We start from the raw sequence: 13029 nt of genomic DNA on the forward strand, positions 1-13029 counted from the left end.
TCACGGCATGAGCTGTGTTTCAGCGACCCTCGAATAATCAAGGGTGCTACCTGGAGAAGAGAAGAAGTGAGAAACCCTCCCCTCAATTGTCATTGCCATTGACTTCAAGGGAAATATGTATCACAAGCAGCTGGATTAATATTACCCATTTTACACCACCCTCCAAAGTGAAGATTAATGTCACGATATGTATTTAGTTGGCCTGCATATGGATGATTTAGAAATAAATTTAGAAACAAATTCCAAAGTAAATCGACTAGTGGCAGAATGTGAGCATTATGACTCTTAAATGGAGCACATGACGGTAACAGTATGTTCTATCTCTGGAAGAGGAAAACTTGTTAGGACTATATACGCACACCTCCTTGCTATCAAGTTCAGGATACCACTAGATGTGAGGCCAAGTCTCTCACATGAAGAGAGAAAGGCAGAGCAGCTCAAGAGAATTAGAAAGGGTAATATCAGTTGACAAAAAGTAAAGAAAATCAGTCACAAAAGTCAGTGTTCCCTCACAAAAATTCAAGACTCCTTTCTTTGATGAACTGAACCAGTGTTGAACGGTAATAGAGTCAAACTGGATCAGCTAAAGATATTCCCTAATATTGCACAAAATTGACTAAAGTATAATTTATTTCCTCAGCTTTCTAATATAATCAATATAGAAAATAAATTAAAATTGAATTTTGTTTTAGAACATTTTACTTTCCTTGTTCTGGGTTGGTTAGTACTATCTGTAAAATAGCTCATATTTATGATATCCTTCAGTTTCATTTATCATTTGCCTTCATATTTCTGTTCCTTATTTTTTTACCATTGTCTACCTAAACCTGATATTAGTCCATTACTTATGAAGATGATTCATTTTTCCATTTCCAAACAGACCACACAACAAGTATTGAAGTGGGCAGAGGCAAAAATCGCCAAAGCCACAAGCAAGATTCATAAGCCACTTGCAAATCTCTACAAATACTCACCAGAGTAAGTACCAAGTTGTTAAATATTATGCATTTAGAACCATATTTGAGTTGAGTTAACAGTTGCATTTTGTATTTTCCAAAAGATCATTATGTCAACCATGGCAAATTGGTAGCATACTAGCCTCCTCATAACAATGGTGAGATAAGCATTTTCGGTGATGTTTTTATGAAGATCCAACAATTTTTGAGTCATCTCTAAAAAGTTGTGCCTTTCTTGCAAAAAGTGCTTATCCAGTGAGCCTCTGTGTCAGAAGGCTCTGGATACAAACCCCATTGCAGAGACCTGCGCTGGCACAGAGCTGTGCTGCAGTGCCAGCCTAGGTTATGAAGAAGTGCTGTACTATCTGAGGTGCTGTCCTTTGAATGAAATGTTAAACCGAGGCCCCTTCTGCTTTCTCAAAGTTGATTAATAAGGTCCCATGTGACATTCAAAATAAAGCAGGGGAGCTCTCCTAGTGCCTGCTCCACACTAATCTCTCAATAGAACATAAGAACTAGAAGCAGGAGTAGGCAATTCAGCCCCTCGAGCCTGCCCCGCCATTCAATACGATCATGGCTGATCTCATTTCGGCCTCAACTCCAATTTCTCAATGGAGACGTAAAAACAGAAAATTTGGTCATTAATTCCCTATCTGTTTGTGGGACCTTGCTGTGTGAAAATTGGCTGCCGTGTTTACCTATATTTCAGGGCTGTATACTTTAAAAGTATTTCATTAGCTCTGAAGTATTTTTGGACATTTGCTGGATGTAAATTATGCTAAATAAATGTAAGGATTTTCTTTCAAAATTACTGGCAGTCAACAAGCTGTAAGTGTAACATTTGAAAAGCTCACTTTCACACTATTTAAAAACATTTGTTGCCACATTGCAGTTAAATTAGATCCTGTAGACTCAACAATTGACATATCTTTCACGTGTCATGAAATTATGTTGCAGAGATTGCTCTGTTGTAGTGAACGTGCCATTGTTGTCTATGGGGGAGCGGCTGCTTGATGTGGCTAATATTACCAACTACCTTGTTGAATCCAAGCTGATAAAGACACTGAGGAGTCTATACAATATAAACCCAGTCGCAGAATATTACAGACTAAAACACAGGATGATGGACAGCCCATTTGAACGTAAGTTGTTGGAACATCAAAATAACTCATCGTGCAAAGCACTCTGAGAATTTTCTGAGCGATATGCTATAAATGCATTATTATTATGAATTACTTCTCAACTAAATTGAATTTGCTTTGAAGTTTCTCATAGCATGCCAGCACTGAGTGGGGCGATTGACTGTGGGATTCAGATAACCGCATTCGTGCCTCTGAGTGTAACAATTTTTGTTAATGATTACCACACATTAACAAGTATGATGTTTTTAAAGAAAAAACAAATGATATTAATTCACAGTGGCTTGAAATTTCCGTGGAGGTTCTCCCGATCTACTGACGCAACCTCAGCTGAACTCCTGGAGAAACAGCGTAATTGCTAAAAAAAAATGACCATTTGTGCTATTTCTTGAGAGGTTCAACTGATCTTACACTGAAGTTACAGCAGTGAGAAATTCTACCTCAATATTTTCATATTTTTTCCCAGCTTGTTTTCTATACATTAAGCAGAGATTCAATAGAGTTGTTCAAAATTATGTAGGGTTTTGGTAGATTAACTGTTTTCACAGTGGGAGGGTCAGTAATCAGAGGACACAGGTTTAGGGTAATTGGCAAAAGGCAGGAGGCGACGTGAGGAAGAAAGTTTTACACAGTGAGTCTTTATGGTTTGGAATGCACTAACTGAATGGGTAGTGGAAGCAGATTCAGTAATACCTTTCAAAAAGGAATTGGAAAGGGAAAAAAATTTGCAGGGTTGGTGGCAAAGAGCAGGGGAGTGAAACTAATTGGATAATTCTTCCAAAGAGCCGGCACAGACAGAATGGGCCGAATGGAAGCCCTTTCTGCTGTGTCATTCTATGATTCTAAGGTTGCTCCCCTATGTCAGGATACTGAGCTATGAAAGAAGACTGGAGAAACTGGGATTGATCGGCCTTGACAAAATTAGGGAAGCGGTAACAATTGGGTGCTCCACTGTAAGGTAAGTTGGGGTACTGTAGAAACACGCTCTAGGAGGTTTCTTAGTCAAACAAAAGCAAACTTTATTTACACGAGAGCTTCCGTGGCTGCTTGTATCCAGCTAGCTCCTCAAACAGCCATTTTTCCCAAAGAAACCCCTCCCTAGAATTTATCCCCCTGTGCTAGCCACACGTAGGTTAAACAAATCATGTGACCCCCCTACTCAGTTGAACTGATCTTAATGACAGTCATCACAGGTGCATAACAATGTGCTGCAGGCTGGGGGCAGACAACCATTTTTCAACTAAAATTTAGGAGGGGCTGGAGAGATCTAGTGAGAAGTAATGGGGTGGGTGAGAATGGGGTAGAGATAGTGCAGATCAAGAGTCAGGCTGGTCAGTGAGGTAGTAGATGTTCGAATATGAACCGCTTTATTAAAAACTAAAATATTATTAATTGCGGGAAGCCAAGTGCGCCTGCAGCACTCCCTTAATTGCTGCTTAAAAATCAAGTTGGAAAGCAGAGGCGGCAGGAATGGGGCAGTTAGTGCTGCACTGTGATTTACGGACATTTACCACTCACACCTGACCACCGTAGACCCTGAACATTTCACCCATTGAATTTATGGGCAATCCAGAGCAGAGCATTGGCAGCAGCAACTAGGCTGGGAGTGGGAAAGAGCAACATCGAGGCCCTAAGCCAAGCATAAGAGGAGTGGTAGTGATATTGAGACCATAGGTCCATAAAATGTAACACCATCCAGCAGGGTCACATCAGCAGTGGGAAAGTGCTTGGGATGTTAAGCTGGGCCAGAGGTACTCAGAATTATCTACATGGAGGAGCTGTGGGAAAAGCATCATTTTTAAAAATTAAGTATTACTGGATGCAGCAGGCAGCTCAACGTTTGGTGACAACGCTTACTGAAGTAGGAAACAGAATATGTTCTGAAGGACAGCTTTGGTGATGAGCTTCAAGAGAGTAAATGAAAAATACATCCACCATTATTGAGATACTCACTAAGAATTAGCATACCTCCCAGAAGAAATAAAGTTATCATCAAAAAACACAAATCTGGAGAGTAGGAGGAAGGAGTAAGGGTTAAATGTAAAGACTCCTTACTACATTAGCTGGTGATCAGAATCTGCAACTGCAGCATCCCAGATTGTCACAGTCACATTCCATTGAAAAGTCCCATTAAGCCAATGTAACCATCACAAGAAAAGGATTCAACGGAATGTGGTAGTTTACAGGAATAAGAGCATACAGTGGAACCTGTATAAATAGATGCCCCCAAATGATGAACACCTGCAAAAAACAGACACTGCTTGAGATACTTAAATAACTTGCATGATAAAATATACAAGAGGCACCCTGACACTCTCAAATTATTAACTACAAGCACCTTTCGATACATCAAGTCCTTTTACAGTTTAACACACGAATGCACAGGTAGCCAGTTTTGTGAAAGAAACAACTTTTTGGAAAGGGCAGCATCTACAAAAGCAGAGAAACCCTCTTGTCTCCGTATGGCTCTATCACAGGGATAGGGCAATTTCTCTGCTGCTATGGATACTGGGTAAAGAACTTACCGTTGCACTGAATTTTTTAGTGTACACAATGACCATTTTGAAAATTAGCACACCTGGAAGAAAAGAGACACCCTAAGGTGTTCATAATTTACAGGTATGTGTATAGATTACATGATATAGAAAAGTTAAATGCAAAGCATTACCTGAAGTTACCATAGGAGGCCAATGGCCATGCTTGTTCAGCTCGTGACAAGAAAATTTAGAGCTAATGCCAATGAGAATTTCTTCACACATACAAGCATACGAACGTGAAGCAGGAGTAGGCCACTCAACCCCTCAATCCTGTTCCACCATTCAATAAGACCATGGCTGATCTGATTGTAACCTTCCGCCTAGCCCCAATAACCTTTCACCCCCTTGTTAATCAAGGATCTATCTAGCTCTGCCTTAAAAATATTCAAAGACCCTGCTTCCACTGCCTTTTGAGGAAGAGAGTTCCAAAGACTATAAGAGTAACTAACGCTTGAATAAATTTCAGGGTACATATGGAGGCGAAGCCCTAAGAATTATTCACGAACTCTGAAATGGGGGAATCGCAGTCTTTCCTATTTGGATGACTGAGCTAAAATGGGCTAATTTAGCCTTTGCCTTTCACACATGTGATTCTCATAAGTATAAACTCCCAAGCAGTAACAGAACATTGGTGCTACACTCCATGGGCATTCAGGCCTATGAATTTAACACACCACATGCTAGCTAATTTATTATTCTGCAACATTTTTTAACTTTGGGCTCGAATGCTAAACATAACTGGTAAAATCCAGTTTTTGCTTGTTTGCAAGCCAGCCTTGGCAACAGTGATGGTTGCATGACACCAGAGGGGAAACATATTCTGTACTTGCTTGAAATCTGTTTTTAATTTAAAAGTAATCTAAATGTAAATATTTATATTTAGAGCAACACTGTATGAAATCTTGAAACTGTTCCCTTAAATGTTCCATAGATCAAGCCCTACTCATTGGAAACAAGCATTATGTGACTTTTGATGGGAAGATGTATGATTTTGCCAGCAAGTGTAGTTTTCTTTTAGCTAAAGATTTCCAGAGGAACACGTTCACGGTGTTACTGAATCATGAGAGTGATGGTAGGAACTCCCTCCGCGTGGAAATGAATCGCACCATCATTGATATATACCCAGGAGTAAAGGTAAAAAATGCACCAGCACTGAAATAATACAGGTTATCAGAAATGCTCGTTCTCATACAAATGTCTGTCAAACTTCTGCTTGGAATCTTTTTCTGTGGGATAATCTGAAAGGATGTAATGGTTAGCAAATATATCCAGTGGTTGTTTTAATCAACAATGTTTGAGTGGCCCAATCCTGTCTCAGGAATGTTCACTGAATGGTGTTGGCGTTTAACAGGAACGCTGGATGTCACTCTTAATGTAAAGTTACTTAATTCCAATTGAAATGTGCTGTTTTGGACTCAGTTTTTTTTTTATACGGAGTGATTTTGAATTAAAGGAGTAGGTTGTGGGGTTATTAGCATTTTTCTGACTGATCTGTTATTTAAAATTGTGCCTGTGCAGTCAATTCATTCCGTTCTTCTGACCATAAAAGTTATGTATGGCTCCTGTACCAATAAACACAATTGTGCTGACTGACTATAAGATACATGATGCTGTAAATACAACTTTAAAATGGCACGAATATGCAAGCCAAAGTCCAACCCTGTTTTTCTTTTAAAATTCTCAGCGTTCATTGTACATAGGTAGATTTTCAGCCTGCTGCCCTAGCGAATAGCTGGCATTATGGCTTGGCACTGCAGTGCCAATTTTACATTCAAGCAGCAAGTTACATCTATCCCATAATGGCAATATTTGTAAACTGCATCATTGGACATATGCAACCAAATAGTGTAGAAGTTTGGATCTTAACTGTCTTACCTTTTAACACCCACTGGTTATATTCTTCTGGGCATTTTGCTTTTTCAACCTATTTTTTATTTTCAAAAATTAGAACAATTAAAACAATTAACTAATGAAAATATAATACAAGTTGTGTTCCATAGGTTGAAGAGAATTGCAAAGCCAGTGAACTGCCCCTGGTGAAGAATGGAGTGACAATCAGAAAGGATCTTAATGAAGTCAAGGTGTCAAATCAAAATGGAGTTATTGTGTCATGCGATATGCAACGTGAAATCTGCAGTCTGACTCTCCCTGGGTGGTACCATGGTTAGTGCTAGGAATATTTGCATTTTAAATTGTAACTATAGAGTAGCCGTACTTTGACCATTTAAAGGCAAACCATACTCTGTTTGAAAATGAGGGAACTTTAAATACACTGTAATCTATGCAGGCCGGAATTCCAAAATCCAGAAACACCAGTTGTCCGGGATTTTCTTCTTTAGCTGAGGTTCACCAATAGCTTTTGGAGTCACAAGCTCCCCCTCCTCTGAGGCAGCAATGGTGAGCCCAAAGTGCTCCTTGACCTCCTCAGGAAACACTTTTATCGGCAAGTGCTGATGTTTTTGCGCTGACTTGGTGCAGGCAGAGGCCGGCAAGTGTAACTCACTGACTGACCGATGTGTCTGGAGTGCAGGAAAACCTGGGGCATCATGCAGCTGCTGGGGAGGTGAGTGGCTGCTTTAAATTTTGTTGTGTTGCTGTTCCTGTCAGCTTGTTGTGCAGGCTGCTCCTTATCCTGGGCTGGTGACTCTGTTGTGCAGGCATTGGCAACTGGAACAAAAGTGTGGGAGAGGCCTAATTACTGTGTGTGTGTGTCTAGGTCTGCATGTCTGTGTCTGTCTGTGTGTGTGCATGTGTCTGTGTGTGTATGTGTCTGTCTGTGTGTGTGCATGTGTCTGTGTCTGTCTGTGTGTCTGCATCTGTCTGTGTGTGTCTTTCTGCGTGTGTGTGTCTGTGTATGTGTGTGCACACGTGCGGGTGTGTGTGTCTGTGTGTGTGTGTCTGTGTGAGAAAATGGGGTCACATTAGAAAGAGTTTGGGAAGCACTCGGTGCTTCTCTATCTGTAAAGGATACAGATTATGTAAGAAACTGAGTTAGCTGCAGGTGTCTTCAAATGTATACAATAAATGCTTTGGGATTTATAAGCCTGAAAGAGCATTTATAAAGGAGTGTATTTATTAACTGTTGACAATGCTCAGTTTTATTCTGGATCCCTGTGCATTAGTGCATCAGTTCATATTTCCAAGAGAATGGATTTGAAAAATTTTTTGTCTTTGCACTGGTTTTGGCATGTTTTATATCTCAGGCACATATTTGCATCTAGTTCACACACGTGTGGTTAGGCATACTAGCATTATTCCACGATCCAGAAAATTCCGATGTTCAGAAATGCCTTGGTCCCAAGCATTCCAGACTGGAGGGGTTACAGTGTAGTTTATTTTTAAACACCGTCCTCTGCTGAGTATTTAGAAGCAATTTTCCATGACTAGGTTATATCATGGGCAGAATTTTCTGCCTGTTGGGCGGGCGGTGTGGACCTAATTGCCGCCCACGATTGGGTCCACGCCGCCATTTTACGCGGGCGGGCCAATTAAGGCCCAGCCAACGTGGACCGCGGCTCCCGAGGACAGCAGGAGTGGGCGGGCGGTGGCGGGACTGCAATGATCGTCAGGTCCAATGGCGGCCCGGGGGCCTGTTTTAAAAAGCTGCTGTAGCCTTTCAAAGGCTGTGAGTCACGGCCAGTGGAAGGGCTCCCCAGAGCGCTGCTAGTGAGCAGGCCAGGCAGGAGGGTAGGACAAGGGGGCACTGTGCTCCTCAATTTTCAGACGATTGCCTTGCTGCGCTCCTCAAGGAGGTGGCAACACGGCAGGAGGTCCTGGTACCCCAGGATGGGAGGAGCAAACCACCCCCACATTACCAAATGTGCCTGGGAGGAGGTGGTGGAGGTGGTGAGCTCCTGCAACGTGGTGCGGTGCACCTGGATCCAGTGTCGCAAGCGCTTCAACAGCCTGTTGCGCTCGGGAAGGGTGAGTACCATGTTGGCATTGGTCGCTTAACCCAGCAGGTAGGCTTTCCCCCCTGGCGTAGTGCTGGAACTCCAGGACAAGTTAAAGTCAGGGTGATGACATGCTGGGAGGAGAGCTTCAAGGTGGCGTGGCACTGATCGATCTGCTGTCCTCTGCGCTTCACGTGCTTGCGCCTCCTTGCTATGGAAGGTTAGACCGTGTGGTGCCTAATGTGATGCAGCAACATTTGGCCAAGGGGGTGGTGGAGGCGGGGGGGAGGGGGGAGGTGGGGGGTACAGGCCTGGCATCTTTGTGTGAGTGTTCGGCAGCAGCGGGGTGAGGAGGCACTGGAGCCCTGCAATGTCCCACTCTGGTTGGGGTGGGCCGTCCGCGAAGAGAGTCCAGGTACAAGTAGCACTAATCAATGCTCTTCTCTCCTTTTCAGGAGAAGAATGCACATAATGCCGCCGAGCGGGTGAGGACTAGCGGAGGGCTGGCACAGTTGGCGATTCTCAGCTGCATCGAGCAGGAGGCCCTAGATTTGGAGAGACGCCATGTGCCCAGGTCCACCGGTGTCGGTGAGGCTGGGGTGCCACGGGCAGGTATGTTTGCCCAGCATTGAGGTCACCATTGTTCTCCCAACAGCCATGGCAGTGCTGAACGTTCAGTGATTGAAGTTTGCAACATGGCTGGACCATTGCTTATGGAAGGATGAGCGCATAATGATCCAGGGGACAGGGATGCAGAGTGAAATTGTCTCCACGTTAACTGATCCATTGTCTTTGTTCTTCCTTCCAGCATCAGCAGAGCAGGGCCGGGAGGAGGAGCAGCAGAGGTCCCCTCTCACAGCTGCGGGCCCTGATATCACAGACTCACCAGTGTTACACCATCCCTGTCAGGCAGGCACCAGCGCAGATACTAGCACCTCGGTGGGAATTCGAACATTGGCTAGTGTCCCGGGGCACAGTGAGGGCACTTCACACTCGCTGGAAGAGCTGGCAGAGACAGAGAGTGCCCATGGCGCCAGCAGTCGGAGGACTGCAGGAGACCAGGCACATGCACAGTTGGTGGCTGATGATGTGCCTCTGGAGTCGTCCGCAACGCAGTAAGCGCAGGAAATGCGGCCGGGTGTGCGGGAGCATCTCATGGAGATACATGAGGATATGCTTGGCTTGGTGTCCATGGTGGAGGCGTCTACGCAGACTATTTCCAATGCAATGAGCCTCACGGCTGAGCGCCATGCGTCCTCCATGGAGAGAGTGGTGACTCTCATGGAGAGGCTCCTCCAGGAGACCAGTCAGTGCTTCCTGGGGATGCGCTCAGACCAGCAAACCCTCACATCGGCATTGACCTCAGCTGGTCAGTGCCAGTGTGGGAGATGGTTTGGGCACCAAGTTTCCCAGCTCGGTGCTCATCCATCCACGGTGAGCAGGGAGGTCCGAAGTGACCTCACGTCGGCACAGCAGCTGCCTGTCATCTCTGTGGGTACCTCTCAGGGCGCTCCGGATGAGGGCGGCAGCTCCTCCTCTGCCAGTAACCGTTGCATCCGATGAGGCTGCAACGACTGGGGAGATGGCAGCTGTGGAACTGGCAACTCCCTCCCAGGCGGGGCCAGTACAGGCTCCACTGGCCAGAGGACGACCGCCAAGGTCATCAAGGCCAACAGGACAGCAGAGTCAGCAGGCTGGCTCAGATGCCACTCCCAGCGAGGGGGCAGCACCAAGACATAGCACCCAGAAACGTAAACATAAGGCGCCTTAGGCACACCACGGGTTTATCACTGGTGCTTTTGTGTTGGCCCGCAATGAGGTCTTTATGAGTTGGTGTGATTTTTAACACCTTTGTCATTTTGTTTTCTTAAGTTCCTTTGGTTGTAATATTAAATTCAGACATGTCACCCTGGCTGAGGGTGCCTCCTTTCTTCTGCAGGTGGATGGTTACCAATAATGTTACGAGTGATTTGTGGAACATTCTTTATTAACTTTATTAAGAAGGCCCTTAGTTGATGTTCCTATCCAGGCAGATTTTGCACTCAAGTATCGAGTGTGGAGCCTGCAGCCTAGGCTTGTCCTGGAGGTCCATATGTGTTGTGCTAGCTAAAGGTTCATTGGACTAAAGTCTCCCGGGTGTCCCTGCCTCCCTGGAGTATGCCCGGGTCAGCGTCTACCCCATCAGCATTTCCCTGTGCGTGTTCATCCTTGGACTCACTGCTGGACTCATCATGTGCAGCCGCAGCCACTGCATCGACGTCTTCATCGTCCACAGCGTCCCCCCTTTCCAGCGCAAGATTGTGGAGAGCGCAGTATGCAACCACTGTCACCGAGACACGATCTGGTGGGGTACTGGAGTGCGCCCCCTGAACAGTCCAGGCATCGGAAGCGCATCTTGAGAAGACCGATGGTTCTCTCCACCACACCCTTGTGGAGGCGGGTCTCCTATTGTACCGCTGCTCAGCTTCTGTTCATGGATGGCGGAGAGGCGTCATGAGCCACCTTCTGAGGGGATAGCCCTTGTCACCCAGCAGCCACTCATCAAGCCAAGCCAGAGCACTGAAGAGCCCTGGCACCTGGGAGTGTCTGAGGATGTAGGCGTCGTGGGAGTTGCTTGGGTACCTTGCACAGACTTGTAGAATCAGCATCCTGTGATCACACACTATCTGCACGTTCATGGAGTGGAAGCCCTTCCTGTTGACGAAGGCACCGGGCTCACCTGCTGGCGCCTTGATGGCCACATGTGTACAGTCTATTGCATCCTGGACACGGGGGAAGACAGCAATGGCCACGAAGCCTCTGGCTTGCTGTGTCTGGCTTGCCTGGTCCCAACGGAAGTGGATGAAGGTCAATGCCCGTCTGAACAGAGCATCTGTAACCTTCTTGACACAAGTGTGGACTGATGATTGGGAGACACCACAAAGATCACCCACCAAGCCCTGGATGGAGCCAGAGGCACAGAAGTTGAGGGCAGCTGTGACCTTTAGAACCACTGGCTTGGGGTGTACACCCACACAGTTCGCGGAGATCTCAGGCCCAATCATCTGACAGATGTAGTTGACTGTGTCCCTTGAGAGATGGAGCCTCCTTCGGCAATGCAACTCAGACATATTGAGGTAGCTGGTTCACCACCTGTATACCCTGGCAGCAGGGTAGTGGCGTCTTCTGCGGCCCCTTCCACTTTGGACTACCTCTTGGCCCTGCGCTCCTTGTGCCTGCGCCTGTCCTCCCAAAGGTGGCTCCCCTGGAGGCTGAGTGTACACTCCTGGCCTCCTCCCCCTTCTAGCCCTCCCTTCCTCCTCCGAGGAGGTGCCTCCAGTGGAGAGTTCAGCTCCCATTCCCAGACTAAGGGAAGGCTTCCTGAAACCTGCAGGCCCAGAAAAGATTCCTCACCGCAGAGTGCTGACCTGAAGCTTGTGAGTCCAGACAAAGCAGCTGGTGTGCGTTTTGAAGTATTGCAGATCACACAGGCAAGTATCAGTAACTTTGAAAAGTCAATATTTGACAGGGCACACTCGCAACCCCACTGAGCCCTCTTATCCCGCTCGTGGATGAGGTTTATACAAACGTGTCCTACCCTGCTGCCTGTTGTGCCCATGCGCTGACCCAAAGATCACACAGGCGCCGAAAAATCGGCATCGATTGGTGAGTCAAGGGCCTTAAGTGGCCCATTAATTAATGACGGGCACGCATCGGATATCATCGCCCGCCCACCCAGCAAAATATCGCAATGGCGCATGGTGACGTCGGGATGCTTGTCCGACGTTGCCGCGCGTCATTTTATGTGTTGGCGTGCGAGTCCCGCCCCCGCACACCAACAGGAAAATTCTGCCCCATATGACGCTGCTTAACAGGTGAAAGTACAAAAGGCTATTTTAAATATCCTATTCAATATTTTAAAATTATTTGCAACACTATTCCCTAATTAGTTATGTCTTATTTGGTTTTCTTGCCTTTCTTGCAATCTTAAATTTGCTACCATACTCATTGTAATTAACCTCCATTTGTGATCCTGTTTTGGAATTTCATTATCTGGACAAATATTTATTTTTATACTTAATAAACTTTGCTTGTATCTTTATTATATATTAACCCTTCACAGCATAAATAAACAAGATCATAATGAATTATCTAACCTTGATGTTACGCAGTGAAATACTATCATGTTGAATCCTTAATTTAAACAAACAAGCTCTATAAATTACACTTTGTGATATGAACATATAATCCATTGGCATCAAATTCTTCTGATTGTTACTTTACACAGATTAATGCCTTTGTTGAAATAGAAGAGAAAGGGATTTGATTATCAATTCATTAAGTGTTTATATATCACTTATTGCAATCTCCGAACTACGGGTATTTTAGTCTTTTTAATTAAAGGGTCAATTTGCCCGCTGTGCTTTTTAAAAATAGGTGAAGGAAGGGAGCGTGTGGTGAAGTCCAGGCTGCAGTGGGACGCACAGATAGAGTGGAAGTGCAGTGGTGCAGAGGCTGGTATAGT

The 13029-nt window shown here is 45.2% G+C and overlaps 1 protein-coding gene across 1 annotated transcript in view; it reads left to right on the forward strand.

The window, feature by feature from the left end:
- LOC144691151 (uncharacterized) overlaps positions 1–13029 on the forward strand; it is a 369111-nt gene that overhangs the window by 320339 nt on the left and 35743 nt on the right. Inside the window, exons 66-69 of the mRNA XM_078559217.1 lie at positions 881–978; positions 1914–2098; positions 5564–5766; positions 6633–6795. Of these exons, the coding sequence (XP_078415343.1) occupies positions 881–978; positions 1914–2098; positions 5564–5766; positions 6633–6795 (649 nt within the window). The remainder of the gene's footprint in view (positions 1–880; positions 979–1913; positions 2099–5563; positions 5767–6632; positions 6796–13029) is intronic.

The sequence above is a fragment of the Cetorhinus maximus genome, chromosome 15 (assembly GCF_964194155.1).
Source record: "Cetorhinus maximus chromosome 15, sCetMax3.hap1.1, whole genome shotgun sequence".
Taxonomy (NCBI): Eukaryota; Metazoa; Chordata; class Chondrichthyes; order Lamniformes; family Cetorhinidae; genus Cetorhinus; species Cetorhinus maximus.